General features: G+C 46.1%; 1 protein-coding gene across 1 annotated transcript in view; it reads left to right on the top strand.

The window, feature by feature from the left end:
- Positions 1-12361, top strand: part of STK36 (serine/threonine kinase 36) — a 28198-nt gene that overhangs the window by 6199 nt on the left and 9638 nt on the right. Inside the window, 8 exon segments of the mRNA XM_021076483.1 lie at positions 478-571; positions 1020-1189; positions 1347-1534; positions 2304-2403; positions 3948-4091; positions 9587-9766; positions 10981-11078; positions 11535-11640. Of these exon segments, the coding sequence (XP_020932142.1) occupies positions 478-571; positions 1020-1189; positions 1347-1534; positions 2304-2403; positions 3948-4091; positions 9587-9766; positions 10981-11078; positions 11535-11640 (1080 nt within the window).

Below are 12361 nucleotides of genomic sequence, written 5' to 3' on the forward strand. Positions count from 1 at the left end.
CCCAGGGAGTGAAGCGGTTGAGTTTGTGATTTTAGCAGCCAGGGCAATGAGGCCTATGGAAAGGAAGAGAGGGTGTGATCCAGACCCGCTAGTCTGGGGAGTTCCTGTCATAGCCCAGCGGTTAGGGAACCTGACTCGCATCCATGAGGACGTGGATTCGATCCCTGGCCTTGCTCAGTGGGTTAAAGATCCAGCGTTGCTGTGAGCTGTGGTGTAGGTCGCAGACCCAGCTCAGATCCCGAGTTGTTGCTGTAGCTCTGGCGCAGGCCAGCAGCTGTAGCTCCTATTGAACCTCTAGCCTGGGAACCTCCACATGCCTGGGCATGGCCCTAAAAAGACAAAAAAAAAAAAAAAAAAAAAAAAGACTAGCTAGTCTGCTGTAAGAATGCACTCAGAAGCCTTGGTTTGCAGGTTGCCGATGAGTTCCAGCAAACTATGGAGATGTGAAGGCTGATGGGGTCTCCTTTCTTTCCACAGAATTTCCTGCAGGGACTGCTCACCAAGGACCCGCGGCAGCGTCTGTCCTGGCCAGACCTCTTACATCACCCCTTCATTGCTGGCCGCGTCACCAGTGAGTCCTTAGTGTCCCAGGGTTCTTGCGCTTCCCTAGCGCCCTACCCAGTCTAACCCCTTTCCCCAGTATCTGCACCCAGCTTACATTCTCTCTTTTTTTTTTAATGGCCACACCCCTTGCATGTGAAAGTTTCTGGTCCAGGGATCAAACCCAACTCACAGCAGTGACCCGAACTACAGCAGTTGACAATGCCTGATCCTTAACTGCTAGGCCACCAGGGAACTCTGGGCCCAACATATATTCTTTACCTCACCAGCTTGAATTTTCTTCCTAGCCCTCTGCATAACCCTAGCCACTTCCCTTGCAATCCCCCATCCTGCTTTGTCACTTTGTCAAAGGGTTTCCTTCCACAGAGGCCTGGAGACACTGAGGTTGTCTCTGGCCAAATGGAAATGGTGGCGCAGCTCCAGTATGACCATGTCTCCCCCATCTTCTCTCCCTGCAGTATTAACTGAGCCAGCAGGTCCAGACCTGGGTACCCCATTCACCAGCCGCCTGCCCCCAGAACTTCAGGTCCTAAAGGACCAACAGGCGCATCGGCTGGCCCCCAAGGGCAAACGATCTCGTATCTTGAGGCAAGCCTGTAAGCGCATGGCCGAGGAAGCCAAGCAGAAGGTGTGTGGGGCATGTGTGACATAGCTAGGCTAGTGACTGGGGGAGTTGGAGAAGGAGGGTGATTTCCTAGGGTGGACAAAGGGCCACAAATAGGATTCATATTGCCTTTTGGCAACCTGAGAGTTCTGACTCACTGTCTCCTGCCCATTTCCCGCAGAAACACCACAACACAGGACCTGCCCTTGAGCAAGAGGACAGGACCAGCAAGGTGGCTTCTGGCACAGCCCCTCGGCCCAGACTAAAGGCCACGCCTCAGGAACCAGGCCTCTTGACTGGGATCTTAGCCTCAGAAGTGAAGAGCAGCTGGGCTGAGTGGGGGGCTGGAGAGGCACCCCCTGCACCTCGGTGAGGAGGACATAGCCAGGGATTTAGAGGGTGAGGTAGCTTGCAGACCTTTGGCTCTAGCCCAAGCAGATACAACATGGTCCCTGTCATTCGCCACTGTCCAAGTGTGGACAGGGTTCTGGGAGTCTTGAGTGCTAGGTTCTTCTTCTTTTTTTTTAAGGGCAGCACCTTCAGCCTGTGGAAATTCCCAGGCAAGGGGTAGAATCAGAGCTGCAGCTGCCAGCCTGCACCACAGCCACAGCAGTGCCAGATTCGAGCCTCGAGTGTGACCTACACCATGGCTCACAGCAACACCGGATCCTTAACCCACTGAGCGAGGCCAAGAGTTGAACTTGCATCCTCATGGATACTGGTCAGGTTCATTACTGCTGAGCCACTATGGGAACTCTGAGTCCTGAATTCTTGAATTCTACTTCCAGATACTTTCCTGATTCATCAGGAAACCTAAGAACTTTGCTTTCTCTATGTCTCAGTTGTGCATTAACTAAAAAGGAAAGAATTATATCCACACAAAAGGGAAGATTATTTGAGTTGAGAGGCATGGGTGAGAACTGCCAAAGTAGATTTGAAAATAAGATCCAAAGTACAAGGGCAGGCAAGGATATGTGTGTAGTGGCCTAGCCTGGCCGGGCCATCTCCCAGGAGGTCTCCTCTAGCCAATCCTGTATGGCTTATTTTTCATTCTTATCCTGGACCTAGAGGAAGGGAAAAGTTAATGAACCCTAAGCTTCTCAGGTCTGGAACTCTTCCTCCCCACTTTCTTTGGCAGGGAAAGCTGGATCGCCCAGGATTGTGAGCGAGCGTTCCCCGAGCTGAAGCCAGAGGTAGAGGGCCAGCGGAGCCTTGATGCAGTGGACCTGGAAAACGAGGTGAGCCCTAGGCGCACTTGTTGGGCTTGTTCCTGCCAAGGGATGTTGGGTCTTGACCCATGTTTTCTGAAACAGTGATTCCCAACCCTCTAAGTATGAACTCCCCTTGTGTTAAAAATTGTTTTCTTATTATTAACTTATAGATTTTAATTGCATAGCATCTGAACATTTAATTATAAAAAATGGAAGTATGTAAGTACAAGGGAAAGTCCCTTTTGAGCCTTATCTCAGTCCCAGAAGTGTCTGTCTCCTTCCAAACATTCTGTGCTTTTGCATAGAGGTATGTGCACACATCGAATATATAGTTTGGCTGTTTGTATATTACTGAGCTCTACCGTATGTATGGGTTGCCTCATATGTCTCTTACCATGTTTTAGAGAGCTTTCTACATCTGTTTTAATCTTTTGTGGTTTTTTTGGGTTTTAACTTTTTATTCTGAAAAGTTTTCAAACTTAAATTGTGAAAGCAGAACCAAGAAATCTTGTAAACCTTTTCACACAGATTCACCAATTGATAAAAAGGTGCCATGTTTACTTTGTGATTTTCTTTATCTGTATATGGACACAGCATCTTTCTGAATCACTTTAGGACAATTGCAGACATGCCCCTTTACGCCAAGTACTTTAGTGCAAATTGCCAAGAGGGATAGTTTGGTGCACCTGCTCTACCACAGTACGCTTCAGAAGTCAGAAACTTAACATTTTCCCCCCATCCATAATCTGGTCCAGTGCATTTAGTTGTTATAGTTCATAGGCTCCTTTAATCTGGAACAATTTCTATTCTTTCTTTGTCTTTCACGTTTGATAGTTTGTTTGTTTTGTCTTTTGAGGGCTGCACCTGCGGCATATGGAAGTTCCTAGGCTAGGGACTGAATCAGAGCTGCAGCTGCCAGCCTACGCTACAGCCACAGCAGCACCAGATCCAAGCCTCGCCTGCGACCTACACCACAGCTCATGGCAATACTGGATCCTTAACTCACTGAGTGAGGCCAGGGATCAAACCTGCATCCTCCTGGATCCTAGTCGGGTTCATTATTGCTGAGCCACAACGAAACTCCAATGTCTGACAGTTTTGAGGTGCATGAGACAGGTCAGTTATTTTGTAGAATGTTCCTCAAATTGATATTTCTGCATGATTAGATTCAAGTCATGCATTTTTGGCAGGAACACTGCATAAGTGATGTGTCACCCGCATTAAAATCTTTTCTCACAACTTCATGGTATATCCTAACATGGATGGGCTGTGTTTTATTATTCCTTTACTGACTGGCTTATGATGTTTCCAATTTTTTGGTTATAAACCAGGCAGCAGACATCTTTCTAGGTGCCCATTTATGCCCACATGCCAGTGTTCTCCAAGACGCTTTCCAACACCCCTCACATCCTACCAGCTCTACCTTTTTAAACTAGTGGCTGGAAAAAAATACATCTGTGCCCAAGGAGTCACTGGCTTTTTGCAGTTACTTCATGATTCCCCAGGTTAGGAGCTATGACTCTTGAACCTGACGCACTCCTCCTGACCTCTTTCACTCCCTGATGCCTTAGGAGCCAGACAGCGATAATGAGTGGCAACATCTGCTAGAGACCACCGAGCCCGTGCCCGTCCAGCTGAAGGCCCCTCTCACGCTACTGTGCAATCCCGACTTCTGCCAGCGCATCCAGAGTCAGCTGCATGAGGCCGGAGGGCAGGTAACTGGCAGAAGGATACCAGAGATGAGACTGGAGACTGTTTTCATAGAAGAGGCATTAAAAAACATTGATTAGCATAAGGAGAAAGAAAGTTTGTCCCTTTCCAATTCTCTTTCACTCCGTCTGTGTAATTCAAGGAGTATTTGCTAACTTCTGTTATAATACAAAAAGAACAGACCTTGGATTTCTTTTTCTTTTTTGTCTTTTTTTTTTTTTTTTTTTTTTGCTTTTTCTAAGGCCACTCCCATGGCATATGGAGGTTCCCAGGCTAGGGGTCTAATCAGAGCTGTAGCCAGAGGACTACTCCACAGCCACAGCAATGTGGGATCTGAGCCTGGGATCTGAGCCGCATCTGCGACCTACACCACAGCTCATGGCACCGCCGGATCCTCAACCCACTGAGCAGACCAGGGATTGAACCCACAACCACATGGTTCTTAGTCAGATTCGTTAGCCACTGAGCTACGATGAGAACTCTGGATTTCTCTTTCTGAAGGGAAAAGTATTCCTCTAGAGCATGGATCAGCAAACTTTCTGATGTAACATTTTTAGTTATTGAGGGCCAGAGGCAAAAAAATGAAGGCTATTATGTTACTTCTTCTATAATGAGAAAACACATTTCCACAGAATTTTTTTGAAAAAAATTTATAATTTTATTTTTTTCCATTATAGTTGGTTTACAGTGTCTGTCAATTTTCCATTCTACAGCATGGTGACCCAGTTACATATACATGCATACATTCTTTTTTCTCACATTGTCATGCTTCAGACATAATTCCCAGTGCTACACAGCAGGATCTTATTGCTAATCCATTCCGAAGGCAATAGTCTGCTTCTATTAACCCCAAGCACCTCATCCATTCCACTCCCTGCCCCTGCCCCCTTGGCAACCACAAGTCTATTCTCCAAGTCCATGAGTTTCTTTTCTGTGCAAAGGTTCATTTGTGCTGTCTGTTAGATTCCAGATATAAGTGATATCACATGGTGTTTGTCTTTCTCTTTCTGATTTACTTCACTCAGTGTGAGAGTCTCTAGTTCCATCCATGTTGCTGCAAATTCCACAGAATTTTTTATTGACAAAATTGAAAAAAGAGATGTAACACTTCAAGTATATAATATTCTCTAATATAGGTGTACTAATGAGAAGAATGAGATGCTTTTTAGGGGTTAACATTTGCTTAATTGGTATTTTTCATTAGTATTCTCTCCTACAAAGCCTTTCCTTCCTTTTCTAAAACAGTGGTCTTCCTTCCTGGGAACTTGCTGATATATGTTGCCTGCCTCTCTTTCCCTCTCTTTTCTTTGAAGGTTTTTTTTTTTTTTTTTTTTTTTTTTGTCTTTTTAGGGCCACACCCGTGGCATATGGAGGTTCCCAGGATAGGGGTCGCATCAGAGCTGTAGCTATTGGCCTATGCCACAGCCACAGCGATGTGGGGTCCCAGCCACATCTGTGACCTACACCACAGCTTACGGCAGTGCCAGATCCTTAACCCACTGAGTGAGGCCAGGAATTGAATCTGAGTCCTCGTGGATACTAGTTGGGTTCGTTAATCACTGAGCCATGACAGGAACTCCTAAAAATTTTAAAAATGATTTTTAGCTTATTTACCAAATTGTGAAACCATCACCATAATTCTGTTTTAGAACATTTTCATCAGCCTGATAGGACCATTCTTACCTGTTTACAGTTAATTTTCATTCCTACCCCCAGTACCAGGAGACTACGTTCTTTCTCATAGATTTGCCTTTTCTGGACATTTCATAGGAATATGATCATACAATGCATAGTCTTTTTGTCTGGCTCCTTCCTATTGGCATGTTTTTGAGGTTCATTCATGTTATAGCATGTATCAATACTTCATTCCTTTTTATTGCTGATTAGTATTTCATCATATGGATATATCACATTTTGTGTATCCATTTACTAATTGATGGAAATTTGGTTCAACTTTTTGGCTTTTATGAATAATGCTGCTTTGAACATTGACAAGGAAGGCTTTGTGTGGACATATGCTTTCATTTGTCTTAGATGTATACATAGGAGTGGAATTGCTGGGTCATAGAGTAAATTTATATTTAAGATTTTAAGAAACTACTGAACTATTTCCCAAAGTGCCTGCACCATTTTACCTTCCACCAGCAATGTATGAGGTCCTCATTTCTCCACATCCTTGCCGACATATAGTATTGTCTTTTTGAATATAGTCATTCTAGTGAGTGAGAAATAGTGTCTCATTGCCTTTTTAATTTGCATTTTGCCAATGAGCAAAATTGGCAAGAGCATCTTTTCATGTGCCTACTATCCATTTGTCTTCTTTGGTGAAATACCTAATCATTTCCTTTCTCTCTTTTTTTTTTTTTTTTGCCTTTTCTAGGGCTGCTCCCTTGGCATATGGAGATTCCCAGGCTAGGGGTCTCATCGGAGTCGTAGCCACCAGCCTACACCAGAGCCACAGCAACGCGGGATCATTAGCCCACTGAGCAAGGCCAGGGATCGAACCCGCAACCTCATGGTTCCTAGTCGGATTCGTTAACCACTGCACCACGACGGGAACTCCTCCTTTCTCATTTTTAAATTGAGTTGTCTTCTTATTGAGTTGTTAGAGTTCTCTGCATATTCTGGACATAAGACCTTTATCAGATGTGTGATTTTCAAATACCTTGACCCTGTCTGTAATCTGTTTTTTTTATTCTCATAAGAGTGTCTTTTGATACACAGAGGTTTTTTGTGTTTTTTTTTTTTTTTTTTCTTTCTCTTTTGGCTGTACCTGCAGCATGTGGGAGTTCGCAGACCAGGGATAGAATCTGAGCTATAGCTGTGACCTATGCCACAGCTGTGGCAAGGCTGGATCCTAACCCACTGCACCAGGCTGAGGATCAAACCCATGACACCACAGAGACAATGCCAGATCCTTAACTTGCTGCATCACATCAGGAACTCCTGAAGCACAAAAGGTGTTTGTTTTGTTTTGTTTTTTAGGGCCGCACCCATGGCATATGGAAGTTCCCATGCTAGGGGTCAAATCAGAGTTGTAACTGCCAGCCTACTCCACAGCCACAGGAACACAGAATTGGAGCCACATCTACATGCTACACCACAGTTCCCAGCAATGCCAGATTCTTAACCCACTGAATGAGGCCAGGGATCAAATCCACATCCTCATGGATACTAGTCAGATTCATTTCCACAGCGACACAACGGGAACTCCAGCACAGAGGTTTTGAATTTTGAAGTCCAGTTACCTTTTTTTCCTTTGTGCATTATGCTTTTATCTATTTATTTTCTTTTTACAGCCGCACCTGTAGCATATGGAAGTTTCTGGGCTAGGGATCGAATTGGAGCCATAGCAGCAGGCCTATACCATAGCCATGGCAACAGCAGATCTGAGTTGCATCTGCAACCTGTGCCACAGCTCATGGCAATGCTGGATCCTTAACCCACTGAGTGAGGCCAGGGATCAAACCTGTGTCCTCATGGATACTAGATTTGTTACTGCTAAGCTACAATGGGAGCTCCATTTGTTGGTCTTTTAACCTGCTGAGCCACAAGAAGAACTCCACGTTATGCTTTTAGTGTTGTATTTAAGAAATCTTTTCTAGGGAGTTCCCGTTGTGGCTCAGTGATTTACAAACTCGGCTAGTATCCACGAGGATGCAGGTTTAATTCCTGGCCCCGCTCAGTGGGTTAGGGATCTGGCCTGAGCTGCGGTATAGGTCACAGACATGGCTTGGATCTGGATCTGGTGTTGCAGTGGCTGTGGCATAGGCCAGCAGCTGCAGCTCCGATTGAGCCTGTAGCCTGGAACCTTCCATGTGCCACAGGTGCAGCCCCTTTAAAAACAGTAAGAAATCTTTTCTAAACCCAAAGTCTTGATGATTTTCTCCCTTTTTATTTCTTAAAGTCTTCTGCACTTTCAGCTCTGACATTTAGGTCTCTGACCCATTTTGAGTTACTTTTGTATATATTGTGAGGGATCTAAGTTCATCTTTTTGCATGTGGGTATATCATCCCAGCACCATTGGTTGAAAAGACTCTTCTTGGAGTTCCCCAGTGGCACAGTGGGTTAAGGGTCTGGCATTTTGGCATGACCGAAGAAAAAAAAAAGACCCTCCTTTTGCCAGTGAATTGCTTTGGCAGCATTCACCTGTCTTTTGGCCCCTTACTTATCCTACATGTGGGGACAACTTCATTAAGGAAGGAGGTTAACAACCCTTATCTCCAGGGTAAGACGCTCTGAGTTGGAATTCCAGCTGAGCTACTCTGTGTAATTACTGACTACTTACTTAACCCATATAGAAGCTTCGGTCTCCTTATCTATAAAATGGGTAATTGTATTTACTCCACAGGGCTATTGTAAAGATTACATGAGCAAATAAGTAAACAGATTTAGAATAGTGAATGGCATATTGTAAAGCCCATGTAAATGTTCGTCTTCTTTTGAAAAATAACCTTTTAAAAGATAACTGTTAAAAAATATAATACTGCCCTTAGCCATCAGACTGTAAAAAAAAGTGACTGATAGGCTGGATCTAGCCTGCAGGTCAAAGTCTGTCACGCCCTGATCAAAGAGTTGAATAATATTATTTTGTCTATCTGGAGCTGAACAACATTGTCCTATGCCTATTGTTTTTAATTTTCAGAAGTGTGTGTGGTGTGTGTGTGTGTGTGTGTGGTTTCATTTTGTTTGTTTTGAGCTGAAGGGCTGGAGAAGGCAGGGAGCAGATAGGAATGTCATTGGGTCTGACAGAGAGCTCCTGAGGGGAGGTCCCCTCCCCCTTTGTCACCTCTAAGTCAGGTGACCTGGCCATTTATGTTCCCCTTTCTTGGTACCCTTTTCCTACTTCTCTCTTCTTCTTTTCTGGGTTTTATTTTATTTATTTATTTTTTGTCTTTTGGGGGCTGTACCCACGGCTCATGGAAGTTCACAGGCTGGGGGCTGAATCAGAGCTCCAGCTGCTGGCCTACACCACAGCCACAGCAATGCCAAGCTGTGTCGGCAACCTACACCACAGCTTATGGCAATGCTGGATCCTTAACCCACCGAGAGAGGCCAGGGATCGACCCTGAGTCCTTGTGGATACTAGTTGGGTTTGTTACCGCTGAGCCATGATAGGAACTCCCTTTTCTGGGTTTCAGATTTCCAAAGAAAGGAATGGGAGCACTTGGTCTACCTTGTCAACTCCATGGGGACACTTGGTATCTGTGACTCTCCCTTTACCTCTCATAATATCAATTATATGGAGTTCCCGTCGTGGCTCAGAGGAAACAAATCCGACTAGTATCCATGAGGACATAGGTTTGATCCTTCGCCTCGCTCAGTGGGTTAAAGATCCGGCATTGCTGTGGCTGTGGTGTAGGCTTGGCAGCTACAACTCTGATTAGACCCCTAGCCTGGGAAGTTCCATATGCTGCAGGTGCAGCCCTAAAAAGACAAATAATAATAATAGCAATAACAACAATATCAATTACTATCTCTTTGCCTTGTGTTGCCCAGATCCTGAAAGGTGTGCTGGAGGGCGCTTCCCGTATCCTTCCTGCGCTCCGGGTCCTGAGCAGCCTCCTGTCCAGCTGCAGTGACTCTCTTCCCTTGTATTCCTTCTGCCGGGAGGCAGGGCTCCCTGGGCTGCTGCTCAGCCTCCTCAGACGCAGCCAGGAGAGCACTAGCATCCAGCAGGTAAGTGCCGCCCCAGGAGCCTCTAAAGACCCACTGGAATTCCTTCTCTCCAGATTTCTTTTCTTCAGACTGCCACCTCTATTTGGCCCAATTGCCTTTTCTCTTCCTTCTCTCTGGTTAGTAGATCATGGCAAACTCTCATGCCTCCCGAGGTCAGGCAGATAATGTCAGTGAAGCAGACCCTGCGTGACAGCATGAGGAGTGAGAATGTGAGAAGCCGGAGCTCTCGTTGGTGGGCCAATCTGAACAGAACAACCTCTCCTCAGCGCCAGCTCACTGTTGAAGGGGGAATAGAGCCAGTCCAGTGTTGCCAGATCCAGTTTTCCGGGAGAAGCAAGAAATCCAGATTTTTATGTTCAGCTTCCCGATAATTAGAGCACTGTTTTGTCTTTTTTTTGTTGTTGTTGTCTTTTTTGTTGTTGTTGTTGTTGCTATTTCTTGGGCCGCTCCCGCGGCATATGGAGGTTCCCAGGCTAGGGGTCGAATCGGAGCTGTAGCCGCCGGCCTACGCCAGAGCCACAGCAACGCCAGATCCGAGTTGCGTCTGCAACCTACACCACAGCTCACAGCAACGCCGGATCGTTAACCCACTGAGCAAGGGCAGGGACCGAACCCGCAACCTCATGGTTCCTAGTCGGATTCGTTAACCACTGCCCCACGACGGGAACTCCCATAGAGCACTGTTTTGAAATGTAAAATCTGAGGTCTTATGGACCTGATTTTATAGCGCAGGGTACTGCAACTCAGATTAACTCACACACGGGCACTACCTTGTAACTGGTCATGGAGATGATAAGCCTGAGAGCTGGGATTGAGACGCAGTGTCCACCTCCCTGTGCTGTGTCTTCCTGCAGCCAGCTGGGAGGACAGGATGCAGAAATGTTTACCAGGGCCCAGGCATAGATGCCTGGAAGCTGTATTCTGCTGATGAGTGTTAATCTCGACTGCTTTTAAGGAATTTAGAAAAGAATTTGAGCTATTTTGAAAAATAGAACCTTCTAAACTCCAAAATGCTGTTTAGGCCAAACAAGACATGTTTTCAGGCTGTTTACAGCCGTCGGCCGCCATTTTGTTCTTTCTGGAGCTCCTCTCTCTGTCCAAATGCTCTCTTCCCTCTGTCCCTTTCTGTTTGGTGAACTTGACTGGACTATCTAACTTAATTTTTGTTTCCATCCCCTACTTGGCCCTTACCCTCTGTCCTCTCCCCCTGGCAGCAGTGTTGGTACGGGACCTTCTTACGGGACCTGATGGCTGTGATCCAGGCCTACTTCGCCTGCACCTTCAATCTGGAGAGGAGCCAGACAGGTGACAGGTGGGATGAGAAGCAGTGTTTGCTCTGTTGGCCAATTTGGCTTCAGTTTCTATCCCCATTCTTCCCCTCCCCATCAGGAAGAGGCTAAGTGAGGAGAAGCCGTGATGTGTGACAGGTTTAGGGATCAGCTGAGGGACCTCTCAGGATCCAGCTAATCCTCTTAAGGACCCTGAGGCACCTCCAAGTTTGTACCAAGACTTTCAGGTTCTAAGGGTCAAGCAGACACCATTCACTACATGGAAGGGTCAAGGTGTGAATAAGCTAGCGCAAATGGCAAAGAGGAGGCTTGGAGGCGTCTATGTGAGACTGTGGAGGTGGGGGTGGGGGGGAGGGGAGAGCACTCAGCGGTGAGCCTTTGTCAAGATTCGCCTACCTGCCCTGAACTGACCCATTCACCACACGTGGGCTGTTAGTAGAGAGATGAGAAGAAACCATAGACTCTTTTTTTCCCCCCAGCTTACAGGTATTTCAGGAGGCTGCCAACATCTTTCTGGATCTGTTAGGGAAAATACTAGCCCAACCAGATGACTCGGAACAGACTTTGCGAAGGGACAGCCTTATGGTAATCTGCTCCCTCTTCCAGATTTCAGTTTCTGTTTTTTCCCTTGTTTCTCCTATCCCCTTTCTTATGACTATATAAGGTTAGGTCAAGGTCATGCAACAAGTGTTTGTTGAATGCCAGCTATGTGCTGTATGCCATTTGAGTAAGAGAAAGTCCTCGTCTTCAAGAGGCCAGGGCTAGTCTAGTAGGAGAGAGGTGATGGAGAGCAATGATATGAAAAGTATGTTAGTGCTTTGTCTGAGTTCCCAATGTGGCTCAACAGGATCGGCAGCGTCTCGGGAGCCCTGGGTTGCAGGTTTGATGCCCTGCCTGGCACTGTGGGTTAAGGATCTGGTGTTGCCACTTAGGTTGCAACTACAGCTCAGATCTGATCCCTGCCCCAGGAACTCTGTATGCCACTGGGTGGCCAAAAATGAGGGAAAAAAAAAGTATATTAGAGCTTTGTGTAAAATACAGAAGCACTGCCAAAGAAGACTAACGCTACTCGGAGAGTCATGGGAGACACCTTGGAGAAGGAGCTCATCTCTGCTAGGGTTTGAAGAATGCATAGACATTTGTCTGGTGGATGAGGCAGGAAAGTACGGAGGACATTCCAGGAAGAAATATATTAAGGCCCAGAGGCATTAAGCAAGTCTGGCCTATTTTAGTGAAGCACAAATGGAAGTATTTCCTTTTTTTTGGGGGGGGGTCTTTCTGCTTTTTAGGGCTGCACCTGCAGCAT

This window comes from Sus scrofa, chromosome 15, assembly GCF_000003025.6.
Source record: "Sus scrofa isolate TJ Tabasco breed Duroc chromosome 15, Sscrofa11.1, whole genome shotgun sequence".
Classification (NCBI taxonomy): Eukaryota; Metazoa; Chordata; class Mammalia; order Artiodactyla; family Suidae; genus Sus; species Sus scrofa.